The sequence below is a fragment of the Oncorhynchus tshawytscha genome, linkage group LG09, assembly GCF_018296145.1.
Source record: "Oncorhynchus tshawytscha isolate Ot180627B linkage group LG09, Otsh_v2.0, whole genome shotgun sequence".
NCBI lineage: Eukaryota > Metazoa > Chordata > Actinopteri > Salmoniformes > Salmonidae > Oncorhynchus > Oncorhynchus tshawytscha.
In genome coordinates, this window is record NC_056437.1 from 33,143,018 (window position 1) to 33,163,242 (window position 20,225).

General features: G+C 44.2%; 1 protein-coding gene across 1 annotated transcript in view; it reads left to right on the forward strand.

The window, feature by feature from the left end:
• Positions 1-20,225, forward strand: part of cxadr (CXADR Ig-like cell adhesion molecule) — a 129,972-nt gene that overhangs the window by 26,498 nt on the left and 83,249 nt on the right. The window contains exon 2 of the mRNA XM_024431715.2: positions 12,150-12,319. Coding sequence (XP_024287483.1) covers positions 12,150-12,319 — 170 coding nt within the window. The remainder of the gene's footprint in view (positions 1-12,149; positions 12,320-20,225) is intronic.

Here is a 20,225-nt window from a genome sequence, read left to right on the forward strand (position 1 = left end):
CAGAACACTGAACACATGCAGATATGCTACAAATTGGATTGGCTTCACTCGCTGGGGAGATGTTTGGCGGTTGGTGGAGCAGCGTTCATGTTCAACAGTTCTAGTGCCATGAAGTCATGTCCGTAATGCATAGGTCAGGCGGAGGAGTTGACAGGCTTCAACACGGTCACAGAGGGTCTGTGAGCAGAGCGTTAATGGAAGAAGTGTTATCAGTAGCTCTTTCATTTATTCGCTACAGGGGCCCAAGACTGCCATGAGAGCTTATTCCCAGCAGAGCAGCGACAGAACAGACTCAGCCCACCCAGGAAAAATAATGTGCCGCCAGCCACGCTTGCTATTCAAAAGTCCTGTCACTGAGGGCTCTACTCCGCTAAGAAAGGAAGAAGCTCCTATCTATTGCGGCCCTAAAATAACTTCCTCTTTTCTTGAAAATGTTTCTTTATAAGAACGAAGACCAAATCTCAGTAGTGTTATTTTTTTATTTATTCCAGGCTGGTTAATTTCCCAGACGGTATCTTGCTGTCTCAGGGTGAGGAGCAGGATGTTGTCTTCCTATCAGATCCACAAACATATATTCCCCCACCAAACACACTTGTTTGTTGTCAGTCACCCACTTTTCTTCTTGACAAGACCTCTCAAAGTAATACGGCTTTAACTTGGTGTTTTTACATAAACGGACGGAGACATTCACGAGACACTTTTGCAGAGATCCAAAGGCTACCTCAACAAAAGTCAACACACACTAGCAAACACACTCTCACCCTGCCTGACATGCTTTCGTTCTCTACATGCTTGTTTCCGCATCGTTAGCCCTGGAGCCTGAAACAGCCTGGTCCTAGAGACCTATAGCCTCAGTCTATAAGACCCATATACACACACTGAGGCTCTTTTGGGTGGCCTCAGCCAGACTATGTAGCCAGCGGTTAATCAGAGGTCTTTATCTTGGCTAGCAGAGCCGGAGCAGGGCAGATAGAGAGACTGTCGTTGGGCTTTAGCCGCTAGGGTTTATTAGCGTCTGTTGGGTCTAGTGTTGCTGCTGCTACTCCCACTGCTGCACTGCTTAAACTCACTTCCTACTCTAAGACCTCTCAGGATCAAACCGGTTCAGTGACTTACAGATGCCAGCCAACGCCATTATGAAATATTGTAAGTCGATAAGGAGGATAAGAGAACACAACAGCGTTCCACCACTAATAGAATGTGTTCTACTGTGAGGATGATGCTGCTCCAGTCATATCACGCGTTGTCTCACTATTTTTATCTGTGTACGTGTGTGTAGGCACTGAGAGTGTGTGAGAATGTTATCTGTGCTAGAAAATTGTTTTCTTAGTATAGTAGCTAGCTGTGTAGAGTGCATAGGCACAGAAAATCTGGAATATGCTGACTGACATTATTTTCATCATGAACTGAAAACAACATGGTTTTAGTTGTTGTCACTGGCACTTCAATTTGTGGTTGCTTTCATTGGTCTCTATCCTCCAGGCCCCTGTTTAAGATCTCAGTTTTAATAAAGGCATCTCCCTCCCTTTCCAGACCATGATTCTTCCTTCCTTTACCACAAAGATAAAAAACCTCTGCGCAACATGTCATTCTTTTACAAATCCCCATTCTTCCTTCCTCCCCCTGCTTAGCCTTTCTCTCTCTTCTTTCACCTCCCCCCTCTCCTCTGTCTCTCAAGTGTCATAGCGGCAGCAGCATTCTCGGTAGGATCAGTTGCCAGGAGACAGGATTCTCTCTCCATTGTGCTGTTATAAAGGGGGTCTACAATCAGCACGACTGGGGAGAATCTGGGGCCCTGGGGACCTACACTCCACATTCAGGGGTGGAGGTGGGAGGACTGCTGGGGGGACAGAGGGAAGAGTAGAGGGGGTGTTACAGGGTGGGGTTGGGGAGGCTGTGACACACAATTCCCATCAGCCAGTGCTGGTGGCCATGTAATCCTGCTGGGAAATGCTGTGTCAGACAGACACAATTTGTGGGGGAGAGGAGCCAGTCACATGGAGGGAAGCAGGCATGAATAGTCATTTGAATAGTTTTTAATTAGCTAATCAGTGTACCTCCGTTCCCACTGTTCGCTTCCCTCCCCCTCTAGACTCACACTCAACACACCGCAACAGGAGGCAGGCAGTTCCCAACTAATGTGGTCACAATTTTGCAAGGATTGTGTGTGCATTTACCCACATTTACCAGCAGGTTCATCTTCATAGTGGTCCTTTTCTTGAGACCGTAGTAATAGGTTCTCTTATCACCCTCTATTTGCCGTTAGAGACCAGAGTCGTTTCCCTGAGCCAGGCTGCCATTACTCTGAATAAAGATAGACGGAAATCCCATATTATAAACTTGGTGGTTCAAGCCCTGAATGCTGATTGGCTGACAGTCGTGGTATATCACCCCGTATACTACGCGTATGACAAAGCATTTATTTTTACTGCTCTAATTATGTTGGTAACCAGTTTACAATAGCAATAAGGCACCGTGGGTGTGTGTTGCGGAGTGCCTGGATACAGCTGCTAGCCGTGGTATATTGGCCATATACCACACCCCTCGTGCCTTATTGCTTAAATATAAGCCATTGATTACGCGCACAGACACACACAGAGCCCAATCTCACTGGGCCTCAGTCACAGCACAGTGGAATAAAGGACATTTCCCAATCACTTGCCTGTGTGTGTTCAGTGTTAATCAGTAACTACCAACCTCCTTGTCTGTCTGTGTCAGTGTTATGCAGGGTAGGCTGTTTTGTTACTCTGGTGTAAGTGGGTGTTGTAGCGAGGCGATTATGTTGAAATTATGTTCCAGCTGTTGGAACATCCACATGTCATAGAACGGTTCTCTCTGGCAGCGCTGGGTTCCACCTACTTAGTAAGAATTGTTGTCCTTCATTGTTATGGCTCTAGTTGCCACGTGAAAGGATCTAGCATAATCTATCTGCCACTACTTTCATTGTCCGTAAATATATATTGTTTCCCATTTCGTGTTTCATCGTTATTTACTTCCCAGGAATTGATTTTCCATCGGCTTATCTAGCAGATAATCTTTGGTCAGAGCTCATTGTCATGCTACACCATGTGATGCCAGTTAATTCCCATTCTATTGCTCGTTTATTAAAATGATTGTTTAGTGTGCTCATCTCCAATCTCCATTACAGTAATTTGAATGGTCTACGGAAAAGCCACAGCCATCTGGGTGTTTTTATATGTAGTGTGAAAGATGTCCTGAATGTCTTTTCACTACATTAATTACGAAGGGACTTGAGCAGTGTAGAATACAGATTGGCTCATAACCCATTAGCTTCACTTGCATTTTTATGTGGCTATTACTGGCTAATCAAAAATCAGACACGTCCCCCCGCCTTTCTGCCCAATGGTTTTAAGTGGAGTTCATAGTGTCTGTCTGGTGGTTGTGGGAGAGGGGGTGTGAGATTTTTTTTTAATGTCAGTTGACTACTTTCCTTTTTACTTCTGTAGTTTGAGGCACGTTTCCAAGCACTGGGAGTAGGCTATTACCCAAGGGAGAGGGGAGAAGGGAGAAGAGGGGTAGTGGAGGTAGCATACTTATCAGAATTGCCAACAACCGGATATATCCGGTTTTCAGGGATACAGCTAATTCAATCTAGCTTCCTTTTCCGCTGGAAACCTGATGTGGGAACTCTGCTCAGGCTTGTTCTTTTACGCCTGCTACGTTAGGATAGGGAGGTAGTGTTGGTCATACATTTCACTGTTCTCATCTGAACCCTCATAACATGCATGGCACATTTACTGGAAAGCTTAAATGTGATCAGATAATGGCATGAAATATCACTTTTCCCCTAGTGTGCGTGTGTATGGTGGTTGAGAGGGGGAGAGACGTCCGTGAGTATCAACTGTAATAAAGACAAAAGCAGCCCAAGGTCATCGAGGTCCCAGACTCATCAATTAGATAAAAAACAACTACATTGGTGCCCCCTGATAAAATGTCAGAGATAACAATTCCCTGATAAACAGTTCCAGGTGAATGGAATTTGTTTTGAAAATGTCATTTCAGTTTTTTGCATGTAGGCTGTGTATGCATTTATCATCAGGCATCAGTGAATACCAGAGATAACAGAGATGGTATTCACTGATGCCTGATGATAAATGCATACATAGCTCTGTCATATAGACGTCAGGCTCTCTGTGTTGACTTTGATAGACATTCATCTCACTTTGTTTCTATTGCTCTCATTTCACTGGCGTTGTTGTGTGCTGCTCAGGGCTGTGACTGAGTCGCTGTGAACAAGGACGTCTGTCAGATCCAATGGACAACAGAATCAGCTACCGCAGCAATGTGGGGTTCATGGCTGTTAGAGCTTAGTGTTCTGTGACCATATAAAATGCTCGGAGGGCCTTCTCGCTCTCCACAATAGCGGGTGTGACTGAGACAGGCTGTGTGGTGTGATCCCAGTCTGTCATGCCCCAGAGGGAGGTGAGGCGACGGGTTGGAGATTGAGATGATGAGGGTCTTGAGAGCAGTGAGGGCGGTGCACCTGTATCACTAACTAGGCCAAACCTTCAGGACTAGACAAACAGGCTCCAGGAGGTTGGCAGCATCATTGTGCTGACAACACTCTCACCACAAACACAATGTGGCTTCAGTTCAAAGAATGACACAAGGGATGTTCCAAGGGTAATTTAAGGGAATTCCACTCCTATTTGCATTGTGCTTTTCATTCTTGTTCAACCTCCTGTTGATTGTGAACCATTATGTAATGGGGACTATACTGTGTGTGTGTGTGTGTGTGTGTGTGTGTGTGTGTGTGTATATGTATATATATATATATGAGTTTTCTCATCACCATGGAAATTATAATTTGAGTACTTGTGTACCGTAATTTCCGGACTATAAGCCGCTACTTTTTTCCCACGCTTTGAACCTCGTGGTTTATTCAATGACGCGGCTAATTTATGGATTTTTCCCGCTTTCACAAGATTCATGCCGACAAAACACTGAGCACCGTCACATAATGTGACGTAAAACGAGCGCGCTCAAACTTCCCATCATTCTGATTACGGTAGTCATTTTGTCACCCTCATCATGGCAAAGACATGGAGAAATGCATATGATGCAGCTCGATCTGGCTGTTGTAAAAGGAAATAGAGCTGCTGACAGCGTGGAGCATTTGTCAAAAAATCCACTATCATCAATGGGTTTCGAAAGGCTGGACTGCTGCGTGTTGAAGAGGACAGCAATCCAACATCGGATGAAGCAATTCTGAGGCTATTCAACTCAGACACCGAAGGAGATGACTTCAGTGGTTTCAGTGCACAGGAGGAGGAAGATAGTGACCAATGACTTTCTTGGTAGGCTACTGTTTACTGCTATTTTTTAAATTTTTGTTACAAGCCGTGTTTCGTTAAAGCCTATTTATTTTTGTTACAAGCCGTGTTTCGTTAAAGCCTATTTATTTTTGTTACAAGCCGTGTTTCGTTAAAGCCTATTTATTTTTGTTACAAGCCGTGTTTCGTTAAAGCCTATTTATTTTTGTTACAAGCCGTGTTTCGTTAAAGCCTATTTATTTTTGTTACAAGCCGTGTTTCGTTAAAGCCTATTTATTTTTGTTACAAGCCGTGTTTTGTGTAAAGGCTGTGTAAAGTTCATTTGTTTCAATGTACCGGTAGGCACCTGTTTCAATGTACCGGTAGGCACCTGTTTCAATGTACCGGTAGGCACCTGTTTCAATGTACCGGTAGGCACCTGGCACCTGTTTCAATGTACCGGTAGGCACCTGTTTCAATGTACCGGTAGGCACCTGTTTCAATGTACCGGTAGGCACCTGTTTCAATGTACCGGTAGGCACCTGGCACCTGTTTCAATGTACCGGTAGGCACCTGTTTCAATGTACCGGTAGGCACCTGTTTCAATGTACCGGTAGGCACCTGCGGCTTATAGACGTGCGGTTTATTCATGTACAAAATACATATTTGTAAAAAATTCAGTGGGTGCGGTTTATATTCAGGTGCGCTTAATAGTCCAGAAATTAAGGTATGTGTTATGATATCCCTTGGCTCTCTAGGGTGGAGAAACATCTGCAACACACAACATCCCTCCACACAACCCTCCACATTGCAGACAAACGATGAGGAGAACAGAAAACGGACTTTCAGCATATAGGCTTTATAAAGCACTCATATAGGCTTCATAAACACTGCATAAATGGCTCAAAAATCATCTGTAACCATATTTCATGCTCTATAAATGTGAAATGTATTGATGGTTGTCACATAGTTATGCCACATTAATCTTTATAGTGCTTGATATGGTTATAGGTTGATTTGTGAAGCATCGATGCAGTGCTTTATGAAGAAACCCTTCAAATAAAGCAGGACCGAAAATTCTGTGTCTTATGTCTTCTGTTGGGGTTCTTGGATGCTGTGTGCCCCCTAGCACGACAGGCTCCTACCAAATCAAAATGTATTGGTTACATACACATATTTAGCAGATGTTATTGCGGGTGTAGCAAAATTCTTGTTATCCTAGCTCCAACAGTGCGGTAGTATCTAACAATTCACAACAATACACACATCTAAAAGTAAAAGAATGGAATTAAGAAATCTATAAATATTAGGACGATCATGTCGGAGTGGCATTGACTAAATATAGTACAATAGAATACAGTATATACATATAAGATGAGTAAAGCACTATGTAAACATTATTAAAGTGGCCTGTGATTCCACATCTATGTATATAGGGCAGCAGCCTCTATGGTGCAGGGTTGAGTAGCCGGGTGGTAGCCGGCTAGTGATGGCTATTTAACAGTGACCTTGAGATAGAAGCTCTTTTTCAGCCTGTCTGTCCCAGCTTTGATACACCTGTACTGACTTCTGGATGATAGCGGGGTGAACAGGCCGTGGCTCAGGTGGTTGATGATCATTTTTGGCCTTCCTGTGACGACAGGTGCTGTAGATGTCCTGGAGGGCAGGCAGTGTGCCCCCGGTGAGTCAGATCGTACCACCCTCTGGAGAGTCCTGCGATTGCGGGTGGTGCAGTTGCTGTATCAGGCGGTGATGCAGCCCAAAAGGATGCTATCAATTGTGCATCTGTAAATGTTTGTGAGGGTCTTGGGCCAGGCCGAATTTCTTCAGCCTCCTGAAGTTGAAGAGGCACTATTGCGTCTCCTTCACCACACTGTCTGTGTGGGTGGAACATTTCAGATTGTCCATGATGTGTACGCCGAGGAACTTGAAGCATTCTACCTCTCCACTGCGGTCCTGTCGACGCGGATGGGGCGTGCTCTCTCTGCTGTTTCCTGAAGTCCACGATCAGCTCCTTCGTTTTTATGTTGGCACCACTCCGCCAGGGCCTTCACCTCCTCCAATTGTTGGTAATCAGGCCTACTACTGTTGTCTGCAAACCTGATTGCTTTGGAGGCGTGCATGGCCACGCAGTCATGGGTGTAAAGGGATTACAGGATGGGGCTGACCGTGCACCTTTGTAGGGCCCCTGTGTTGAGGATCAGCAAAGTGGAAGTGTTTCCTAACTTCACCACCTGGGGGCAGCCCGTCAGGAAGTCCAGGACCCAGTTGCACAGGGCGATGTTCAGACCAAGGGCCCCGAGATTAACGATGAGCTTGAAGGGTACTATGGTGTCCGTGTAAGAGTCAGTGTTTGGCTTCTGTCTATTTGAGCTCATCAGTCTGTTGGTAATCCTGTCGAACGCGGCTTGTGTAGTGGAGCTGCATAAGTGTTGCTCTCCACTTTCTGGAGGATCAGTGGAATTAGAGTATGTTAGCTGAAGAGATGGAGAAAACACCAGTGCACATTGAACGTGGTTTGTTAGCTCCCAGCACTGTGGCTTTGTTGGCACTGTGTTTGTTGTTTAACTAGCTAACGTTAGCTGGCTGGCTCGTTAGCTAACGTTACGTGACGTGTGTGAACTTACACTTTGTTTACTTAGCTAGGTTCATTGTTTACCTAGCTAGCTTATGTCTTAAGCTAAAGTGTACTGTTAGCTTGGTAGCTAACGTTAGCTGGCTGGCTCCCTAGCTGATGTTATTTGTATCCCAGAGCCGTTTACTTTTCTAGTTACAGCCTAGCTAGCTAACATTGAACCTGGTTGGTTAGCTCCCAGCACTGTGGCATTGTTGGCACTGTTCATTGTTGTTTAACTAGCTAACATTAGCTGGCTGGCTCGTTAGCTAACGTTACGTGATGTGTGTACAACACCCGTTGAATATGGCCGGTGTCAGTAAACGTCTGCAAAAAAGCGTAATGAAATTGTTGCCAGCAGAGCTGGTTAGGCTGTTTTCATGTTATCCATGGGAAAACAAATCATTGGTCAGAGCGTGAAGTGCGTGCCCCGAGAGCGTAACGAGATGGGTGGGGCTAAAGCTTAAGTGGGTGTGAATGATGCTGAATGGGTGTAGATAAAGAATAGCTCTTCACTAGATACCAAAACATTCAAAGGCCATTTTCTCAAAAGTGAGGTTACAAAGTTCATCAACTTTCAAAGTAGAATTACTTTCCCATTGTTCCTCAAATGCAGTTTGTGATATACCATTTTGTAGAGTCTCTACTTTTATCAAATGTAAAAAATTTAAAAAACACCATTTCAAATTTAGCTACATAGGAATCCAGGTGGTTAGTCACAATTGCCCTGGGGGGTATGAACAAAGAATCCAATTCTGGGAAAGTTGTAATGCTGGTGACTTACCGCCGCTCTGATATCCCAAAGTTATTTCCGGCTGTATGTAATAACACAAAAAACATTCTGGGTTAATAATGTAAGAAATAACACACAAAATACTGCAAAGTTGCTTAGGAGCTAGAAGCAGAGCAGCCGTGTCTGTCTGCGGCATCTCCTTATCTCCCTACCACCAAATGACACACAGGTTACTTTAAAACATTGGGCTGGCAGAACATGCAGCAGGGGTGTACGATTGATGAAACTCACTCGGGGTCTGACTGCCCATGGCCCTCATCCAAAACCTGCTCCAGCTCCCTGCTTACTTTTAGATTACAGAATGCAGTTTCAACCCAGCCTCTGGTCTCGTGTGTGTGTGTGTGTGTGTGTGTGTGTGTGTGTGTGTGTGTGTGTGTGTGTGTGTGTGTGTGTGTGTGTGTGTGTGTGTGTGTGTGTGTGTGTGTGTGTGTGTGTGTGTGTGTGTGTGTGTGTGTGTGTGTGTGTGTGTGTGTGTGCACGCGCGCCTGTGTGTGTGTGCACTAATTCAGATTTGTTTCACCAGGTTGTAGTAAAAATGTATTTTCTGTACACAGTATCATTTCAGTGCTATTGAATTATACACAACTAGTAATCTGTGAGCCACATCGAGGGGATATAGCCTAGCAGACTAGTTTAAAAAAGCTGCAATTTTAGTTTTGACAGTGGAAGGCGACTGACTGTCAAAAGGATTTTTCTATGTGGCGGCAGCATGTGACAACTGCATTCTCTATGGACCGTGGTTCCATGCTGAGGGCTTAAAGCTCTTATTGAATTGAATGGTGTAAATCTTTAGCTCTGTTGATGTCACCAGGAAAATATGTTTATTCATTCTAAGAATAACTCCTTGAGAAACATGATGCTCCATTTGGGTGATGAGCAGAGCTACACTTTTATTTATTTATATTTTTATACATAACCTATTCGGTCTGCTTTATTATAAACCTCTTCCCTGTGTAGTTCACATTTTACAAAGATGCGTTTTGCCTTTATTGAAGTAGCACTTGACCTCATAATAACAATTTTATGAAGGCTCTATTTCAAAGATTTGAAATAATCCAGTTAACCAAAATACTGATTTTAAACCTTAAAGTAACTGTCAAGTGAAGTTATGACTTTTAAATGTTATTATTTTGTTAACTCATACTCAAATAATGTTGTTTATTCATCCTATACTCGTATTTCTGTCCAAACCATAAATTGGAGAAAAACCCTACCTCAAAGTAGGGCTGGGCGATACAGCCTAAAACTCAAATCTCTATTATTTTTTTCAAACCGTCACGATATATAGCTCGTTTAAATATATATATTTTTCTCTCTAAATAAGATTTGTTGTACAATTTAAAGGTCAAATAGACCTAATTTAAAACAGTCAGCAATAATCTAATGAATTTACGGTTTGTGAAATTATACCTAGACTGAATATACGCTTTCTACAACCGTAAAACATTTACATTTGAGTCATTTAGCAGACGCTCTTATCCAGAGCGACTTATAATTTGTTTTACCTAGTCGGCTCGGGGATTCGAACCAGCGACACTTTGGTTACTGGCCCAAAGCTCTTAACCACTAGGTTAAATAGTTTTACCTGCTTTTTTTGCAATAATCACTGATCTGGCTTTCGGGTCTGTCTATAAAAATGCCCTTTTTTGTTACAAATTTAACCAGAACCATGCATAATGCACATTCATTAATCATGTAGCAGGTATTATAGAAAATTAACACAGATCTCATAGAAATTAACACAGGTCTCATAAACAATCTCTCAAGCACCATCCCTCATGCTAGTGAGTAGCCAGCTAATACTTACATTTCAAGTTTAGCCAACTTGAATCTATTTGCTAGATATCAGTGCAAAACAGTTGAATTGTTATGAACACACCCTTCTGTCTCCAACTGTTTGAAAAGCATGCTAGCCTATCCACTTAGTTCAGATGTTGAAATCAAGTGGCCTACCTTATTTCTCAGAATAAGAACAAGTTGGCAATTTGTTATATTTTATGCTTTTGCATGTTTATAAAACAGACTAAAGAAATGGTATAACAATATTTATTTGACAAAAATGCTGCTAGCAGTACGTGGTACCGTAATGCGCGCACGACAAACTGGGCATGCATTTTCCAGAATGAATGTTTATTGGTACATCTGCTTTAGTAGTGTCTGCTCTGCTTGAAATTTGAGGAGATGAAAGATGAACTTCTCTATTACAGGAAAATAATGTCTCAATGTGTTTTGGTGTCCATGTGAATGATTCTGTTAGACCGAACCTCAAATGCAAATAGCCATTTGAAATCGCTTGTCAGAGAAGAATAAGTGATCTCTCATCTTGTTGTTGTGAGTGGTAGAGGGAGGGGCTTTGGGGGTGTATGTAAACCATAGAGAAAGAGACAAAGTGAGATGTTTCTCTCTCACCAAAATATGTCCAAAATAACCCCAATGCATTTCTATGTGCTTATTTTGAACATAAAATTGTCACTTGCCTTCCTGACTTTTGGGACAACAACTGCTGTTGTTATGGTGGAGACATGAGCATCTTGTCATTATATACAGATCTCTGGTGTAAATGGTAAGGTGCACAGTACAGGAGGAGCAATCGAGACAACCAAAAAGACAACATGAGAAGAAGTGGACATAAATACTAATAAAAACAAAAAATACAAAAAACCTTGATTCTGAGATACAGGCATTTGGAATATCGCGAGAACATACATTTGAATTAATTTTATGTATCGCCTAGCCCAACCTCAAAGTTGCGTCTACATTTTAGTCATATAGTAGACACTCTCATCCAGAGTGACTTACAATTAGTTAATTCATTTTAAGATGGCTGGGTGAGACACACATATCAGTCGTAGCAAGTATATTTTCCCCCTAAAATAGTTAACAGCAAAGCCAGTGCTCTTTTTGTTTCTCTTTTTTTGTGTGGGTGCCGTGGGATTCATTTAAGATACCCATTATCATGGAGGTGGGAAGGCCAAGAGACCAGGGGTGGCAGAACGGAGTGCTGTGGTTGGGGAGTAGAGTTTGAGCACATATAAAACTAAATGAAAAAATGTGTATCTCAAACAATGTGTCCTCAAATAGGATGATGTCATCCTCGTGAGCAGGATGAGCTGGCCAATCGGCGATCTACTCGTATTAATATTTTTTATGACTGGTATACGCCCACACAAATGTGACACGAAAAGCTGCTTGACTGGGCTGAGGAAAAAAACTATTTCACTCGTATTATAATTAATTATAGATCATATTTGATAGAAATGTGGTAACACTGGACAGTTACTTTTAACTGAAACATAAGTGTGAACAACGAGGCACTAGGATGGAATCCTGATTTGTTTTAGAAGTAACATCATAGACTTAGTCATTCTAATTCGATCTTTAGCCCCAATGTGCTAATGAAGGGAATGCCATGCAATCAGTGTGTGCTATTAGGCTAATGATCTCCCTCTCCCTCCCTCTCTGTGTCGAGGTGTCGCCCATGGCCTGGAGATCACATCCCAGGGACCCACGTCCATAGAGAAGGCCAGCAGTGAGAGTGTCAAGCTGGATTGTCAGTTTTCTCTGGCCCCCGTGGACTCTGGCCCCCTGGACATCGAATGGAGCCTACTGGCCTCCGACAACCAGAAAGAGGACAAAGTGGTGTGTGTTTAATGGGGTCCTTCCGAGTGGTGTTTGTTCTTCCATCCATGAAAAAAGGGTTTGGGGGTTATTCCTTCTTTTGGTATGTCAGAATTCATCATATTGTGTTGGAACTATCCAGTGTTTCAACAGAAGTGTTATGTGAGAGCTGGGACAATAAACCAAAAATGACTGACATTGGCTTCCTTTTAGCGAAGCATTTTGTGTACGTCAGTAATTTTAGTTGATTTAGCTACACAACGTTCCTGTAGATTATTCTAAAACCATTATTTGGTCAACAGTAAGTCTATGCATTATGTTGATTCTGCTATGAATGCATCTGCCTGTCCCTCTTTCACTGTCGGCTGCTGACTCTCACTCCCTCTCCCCACTGTGCGCACGGAGGAGGGCGAGATGCATTCTGAGAAGCACAAAATGCTATTGAGCGAAAAATACTGTTCTCTTTACAGAGAGGAGAGTCGCAGCTTTCTGTCAGTGTCTGTATATATATATATAATGTATTTCTCACCTGCGGACCGAATAGGCCTACATCAACTAGCCTAGCAATGGAACGTTGTGTTTTGAATTCCCACTTCCTCAGGTGGTGAGTAATGTAGCCTATAGTCCAATATGCACAAAGATGATGGCAAATTCTCTGAAGAGACAAAAATATAACTGATCATTCTGGATCCTATTTTGACAGGTTGGACCTCAAAATGCATGCATTTCCTGGATATGTTCGATGAAATACAATACATGACCAAAAGTATGTGGCCACCTGCTCGTCGAACATCTCATTCCAAAATCATGGGCATTAGTATGGAGTTTGTTCACCCTTTGCTGCTATAACAACCTCCACTCTTCTTCAAAGGCTTTCCACTAGATGTTGGAACATTGCTGCGGGGACTTGCTTACATTCAGCCACAAGAGAATTAGTGAGGTCGGGCACTGATGTTGGGCGATTAGGCCTGGCTCACAGGCGGCGTTCCAATTCATCCCAAAGGTGTTCGATGGGGTTGAGATCAGGGCTCTGTGCAGGCCTGTCAAGTTCTTCCACACCGATCTCGACAAAGCATTTCTGTATGGGCCTCGCTTTGTCCACGGGGCGTTATCATGCTGGAACAGGAAAGGGCCGTACCCAAATTATTGCCACAAAGTTGGAAGCACAAAATCGTCTAGATTGTCATTGTGTGCTGTAGCATTAAGATTTCCCTTCACTAGAACTAAGGGGCCTAGCCAGAACTAAGGGGCCTAGCCCGAACCATGAAAAACAGCCCCATACCATTATTCCTCCTCCACCAAACTTTACAGTTCGCACTATGCATTTGGGAAGGTAGCGTTCTCCTAGTATCTGCCAAACACAGATTCATCCATCGGACTGCCTGATCGTGAAGCATGATTCATCACTCCAGAGAACGCATTTCCACTGCTCCAGAGTCCAATGGTGTTGAGCTTTACACCAAACCAGCCAACGTTTGGCATTGCGCATGGTGATCTTAGGCTTCTGCGCGGCTGCTCGGCAATGGAAACCCATTTCATGAAGCTCCCAACAAACAGTTATTGTGCTGACGTTGCTTCCAGACTTTGTTTGGAACTTGGTAGTGAGGGTTGCAACTGAAGACGAGATGATTTTTATGTTCTTCAGTGATCCCATTCTGTGAGCATGTGTGGCCTGCCACTTCGCGGCTGAGCCGTTGTTACTCCTAGACGTTTTTACTTCACAATAACAGCACTTACAGTTGACCGGGGCTGCTTTGACGAACTGACTTGTTGGAAAGTTGGCATCCTATGACGGTGCCACGTTGAAAGTCACTGAGCTTTTCAGTAAGAACATTCTACTGCCAATGTTTGTCTATGGAGATTGCATGGCTGTGTGCTCAATTTTATACACTTGTCATCAACGGGTATGGCTGAAATAGCCAAATCCACTAATTTGAAGACGTGTCCACATACTTTTTTATATATACAGTTGATGTCGGAAGTTTTCATACAGTGGGGCAAAAAAGTATTTAGTCAGCCACCAATTGTGCAAGTTCTCCCACTTAAAAAGATGAGGGAGGCCTGTAATTTTCATCATAGGTACACTTCAACTATGACAGACAAAATGAGGGAAAAAAATCCAGAAAATCACATTGTAGAATTTTTTATGAATTTATTTGCAAATTATGGTGGAAAATAAGTATTTGGTCAATAACAAAAGTTTCTCATTACTTTGTTATGTACCCTTTGTTGACAATGACAGAGGTCAAACGTTTTCTGTAAGTCTTCACAAGGTTTTCACACACTGTTGCTGGTATTTTGGCCCATTCCTCCATGCAGATCTCCTCTAGAGCAGTGATGTTTTGGGGCTGTTGCTGGGCAACACGGACTTTCAACTCCCTCCAAAGATTTTCTATGGGGTTGAGATCTGGAGACTGGCTAGGCCATTCCAGGACCTTGATATGCTTCTTACGAAGCCACTCCTTCGTTGCCCGGGTGGTGTGTTTGGGATCATTGTCATGCTGAAAGACCCAGCCACGTTTCATCTTTAATGCCCTTGCTGATGGAAGGAGGTTTTCACTCAAAATCTCACGATACATGGCCCCATTCATTCTTTCCTTTACATGGATCAGTCGTCCTGGTCCCTTTGCAGAAAAACAGCCCCAAAGCATGATGTTTCCACCCCCATGCTTCACAGTAGGTATGGTGTTCTTTGGATGCAACTCAGCATTCTTTGTCCTCCAAACACGACGAAAAAAGTAATATTTTGGTTTCATCTGACCATATGACATTCTCCCAATCTTCTTCTGGATCATCCAAATGCTCTCTAGCAAACTTCAGACGGGCCTGGACATGTACTGGCTTAAGCAGGGGGACACGTCTGGCACTGCAGGATTTGAGTCCCTGGCGGCGTAGTGTGTTACTGATGGTAGGCTTTGTTACTTCGGTCCCAGCTCTCTGCAGGTCATTCACTAGGTCCCCCCGTGTGGTTCTGGGATTTTTGCTCACCGTTCTTGTGATCATTTTGACCCCACGGGGTGAGATCTTGCGTGGAGCCCCAGATCGAGGGAGATTATCAGTGGTCTTGAATGTCTTCCATTTCCTAATAATTGCTCCCACAGTTGATTTCTTCAAGCCAAGCTGCTTACCTATTGCAGATTCAGTCTTCCCAGCCTGGTGCAGGTCTATAATTTTGTTTTTGGTGTCATTTGACAGCTCTTTGGTCTTGGCCATAGTAGAGTTTGGAGTGAGACTGTTTGAGGTTGTGGACAGGTGTCTTTTATACTGATAACAAGTTCAAACAGGTGTCATTAATATAGGTAACGAGTGGAGGACAGAGGAGCCTCTTAAAGGTCTGTGAGAGCCAGAAATCTTGCTTGTTTGTAGGTGACCAAATACTTATTTTCCACCATAATTTGCAAATAAATTCATTACAAATCCTAAAATGTGATTTTCTGGATTTTTCTTCTCATTTTGTCTGTCATAGTTGAAGTGTATCTATGATGAAATGTACATTCCTCTCATCTTTTTAAGTGGGAGAACTTGCACAATTGGTGGCTGACTAAATACTTTTTTGCCCACACAACCCCCATGACAATAAAAACAGCCGGTCATCTCTTTTACTTGGTGCATGTTTTTAAAGCGTTATAAAATATCCCACATGGGTTTGAGTGTGTGGCATCGCTCTTTCAGTGTGTGTAAGCGTACACTGTGCACGCTCGTGAGTGCGTGAGAAGGGGTTTGTGGGGGTGTGTTAGTTGGCTCTTTGACCTCACCCACCTACTCTCTGCATGGTACCTCTATTGAGTGGAATGCCACCTTCCAGCCGTGCTGTGAGAACCCAGCAGCTCTGTGTACAGGCCGCGTCATCCCTCTGTAGTCTGGAGGTATGGGGTACACAAGGCTGCTGAGAGAATAGACAGATCCACATAGCCCATGCATTGCCTGAGGACATGTAGCTAGAAGCCTATAGAGGGATAGATGGCCTCACTCCAGGCCTCTGAATGGTGGGGGAGTCTCTCCTGTGTCTCTCCGTTCCACTCCTCCGCTATTGATGCCTCTGCATCCTCTCTCTATCTCTCTCTCTCCTTGTCCCCCATGGCCTGAGTTTTTTTGTTGTTGTCCAGGGCTAGAAGAAGATCAGTAGGAGCCCTTCATTAGCTGTCCCTCTCACCATTCCTCCCTGGCTCCTACTTCCAGCCCAGCCCTGCTCTCTCCTCTCCCTCCATTGTCTCTGCAAAATGCAGGTTTTTTTTTTTTTTAAATTGGGGAGCAGTGCCTCAGGAGAGCTCTATTTGTTTTTGACCTACTTCATTTTATTTAGAATGGGAACCACTGCTGATTAATTGGGAGGGATGGGGGTGGAAGAAGTGGCGTATTTCCCAAAAATAACATTATTATTATAGAGCCGTCATTGTACTCCCCAGGTTTGACATTTCTGTGTAAAGACTACAATGCTCATGTGGATATAACTGTAGAACCCAGTTGTGGGTGGTTTTCCGTTTGTGGTCTACCTCCTCTCTAGTTGTACTCAGCTGTAGACATGTTTTGAATGTTCCATACTCAGAGTTTAGCTTCACTGCTCATTATTTTTGTTTTGACATTCATTGCGCATCTCCAATCTTTTACAAGGGCCACAATCTCACCAGACCATTTCTTCATTCACAACGGCCAAGTTTCTATCTTCCTCTAAGCGGGTAGATATTAATTGTCCAATCAGAGGGACACTCAGTGCATAGACAGACAAACACACGCACACAACCTACTTGCGCCCTGGTGGGGTGATGTCATGTGTATTATCAGTAATTAGTGGCCTGTTAAGTTCAGTGGCTGCAGGGCTGGCTTGGTGTATGTGACAGTGCCCAGTAGGATTAGTGCTGGCAAACCAGAGCTGGGGCTACACTGTACTGGCTGGCAAGACTACTGGACGTCCAGAGAGCGAGAAGGGGGAGGGGTGATGCTGGGCCTACACTGTACTGGCAGGCTGGACTACTGGATGTGTGGTACTGATCTACTCTGCTGGAAGGGGGGAGGATATGGAGGGAGAGTAGATGGGATATATGACAAAAGGAGATAAGGGGAAGTAGCAAAGGAGAGGGAGTGGAGGAGAGAGGAGAGGATGGAATTAGAGGCGTGAAGAAGATATTGAGTGTAGAGGTAGACTGGAGGGGGCGGACCCTTTACCTACCACTCCCTATGACAGACTACTTTGAGTTTGCACAGTCAAACTGGCATTTTTGTATTTCTAAAGTAGGAAAAAACAATGCACTGCTTGCATCAGAAAATTAATTTGGGAGTTGTGGTCTGTTTATTTCGTATATCCCTACATATCCAAATTCAGGGAATAAGTGAACCATAGCTAATGCACCTCTATGTTGGCCTGAAATGCCATGCAGAGATAATTAGCATTTAGCGCTCATCGCGGGGACATTACAGATAGGCTGGAAGCAGGTTGCGAGTATTGTATTCTCAACTACGATAATGGTAACTACAGTCATGAAAATACATTAATGATAGTTGCCTTTAGCGCTATATTCTCAAGGTTAGCTGGGAGAATGGAACGGTAGCTAGCTGCTTCAAATTCCTGGTGGATTGATAAAGGTTTGTGTCCTTGAGGAAAGCACTAGAGCTTTGTTTACTGAAGAAAATCTGACATGAGAGTGTAGTGGTTCAGGTTAAACCTTGAGATTCAATTTGGAGCCAAGGTACATTTCTGAAACTGACTATAGGGGCACGGCTGAGTCAGGAGAAAAGCCCGACTTTACCAAAGACGCAAGAACACTGTCGACAGAGTCAGACAGACCGGGACATTGAGTGTAGTGTACACAGGTGATGCCACTCCCTGTTTTGCCTCTCAAATTAGCCCCACCCTCTCCGTGCAGGGGAGTCACATGACGATGACTTCATCTTTATATGGCCCCATGTAAGTAACCGAACCTTTGTCTCACTCCTGGTGCTGCTACAACCAGTATAATAGAGGTTGTTTCCCTTTTTTTATTTTCTTTATTTTTTACTATTTTCTTTATTAGTTCATTACTATTTAAGGTGACTTTAAATGTCCACAAAGGTGCCACCCTAACTAATACAATGTACTATTATAATTATGAGAAGAGGTCCCTTAGTGCAATATTTGCCCTCAGAGACTTTCAGTCTGACCTCACCAGATGTATACTGTAGTACTGGTCTACCTGTTCTGAATCAGAACTCCGGAATGAACGTGTCCTTGTTTTCAACTCCGCTTGTCTGTTTCTCTTCTCACTAACGTCTGCCCTTTGATTTCCAGTACGTAGGATTTATATAGGATTTGTTTTATTGAGCCACGTTATTACATGTGGTATGTACAAGATTGTAGTCTGTGTGTCTGAGATTGTGTCTCCGTATCAGAAGGAGTGCTTGTTGCCTGTCCTTACCCCAGTGCCTCAGGCAATTTAATTTCCTCTCCTCCACCTTCTCTCATCGCTTTGTTATTGCTGCCTTTGCTCTGATCCCAGTGAAGTTAGTTTGAGGGCTCCATGTCTCTCCTGGGATCCAGGTGGAATGCATTACAGTTTACGTGGCTAATAGATACAAGATGTAGCTTAGCCTACACAGCCGTGGCTTGGCAGCCCTGCCGTGGGGTCAACAACAAGGCTCCCCAGCCGAGCTGTTAGACATCTCACAGCCCACCATCCCTCCGGTTCTCTTTGTTTTGTTTTCTCTCGCTCCCTCACAGCCCACCATCCCTCCGGTTCTCTTTGTTTTGTTTTCTCGCTCCCTCACAGCCCACCATCCCTCCGGTTCTCTTTGTTTTCTTTTCTCTCGCTCCCTCACAGCCCACCATCCCTCCGGTTCTCTTTGTTTTCTTTTCTCTCGCTCTCTCACAGCCCACCATCCCTCCGGTTCTCTTTGTTTTCTTTTCTCTCGCTCCCTCACAGCCCACCATCCCTCCAGTTCTCTTTGTTTTCTTTTCTCTCGCTCCCTCACAGCCCACCACCCCTCCGGTTCTCTTTGTTTTCTTTTCTCTCGCTCCCTCACAGCCCACCATCCCTCCGGTTCTCTTTGTTTTCTTTTCTCTCGCTCCCTCACAGCCCACCATCCCTCCGGTTCTCTTTGTTTTCTTTTCTCTCGCTCCCTCACAGCCCACCACCCTCCGGTTCTCTTTGTTTTCTTTTCTCTCGCTCCCTCACAGCCCACCACCCCTCCGGTTCTCTTTGTTTTCTTTTCTCTCGCTCCCTCACAGCCCACCATCCCTCCGGTTCTCTTTGTTTTCTTTTCTCTCGCTCCCTCACAGCCCACCACCCCTCCGGTTCTCTTTGTTTTCTTTTCTCTCGCTCCCTCACAGCCCACCATCCCTCCGGTTCTCTTTGTTTTCTTTTCTCTCGCTCCCTCACAGCCCACCACCCCTCCGGTTCTCTTTGTTTTCTTTTCTCTCGCTCCCTCACAGCCCACCGTCTTTCCGTTCTGTTAGTCTCTCTTTCTTTGTTTTCTCTTCCCTTCCGCTCTCCCTGGACCTCTGTGTTCATTAGGAGGCCTACTCAGTTTTTCCTCTACTCTCCTCCAGTGCGTGTGTATGATGGTGATCACTGCACACAACACAAGCCCCCGTCTCTGACAAGCTCCATGGAAAATGTAGAATATATTTGTGTATGTGTTGTCTGCCTGCGATGTGAGAGAATTGTTTAGCCCTCCCTCCCTCTTTTGTGCCGTGGTTGTGGTGTTTTGTTTACTTTGCTTCCGTGCTGCTCGTGTGCCGCTTGTCGTCCGCTGGCTCCACCTTGACTCCATCTTCTGGCTTCTCCTCTGAGCGCTGTGTCGGAGGGGAGGGGGAGAGACAGACGGGGGTAGGGGAGATGAAGGTAGGGCTGGGGGCTGCTGCTGAGCTCAGGTCATAGCGCTCTCTCTTTATGTCTCTGTTGACACAGCAGGTGTTGCTTTGACTCCACAGTAGGGCTTTGTTTGTTCCGTGCCA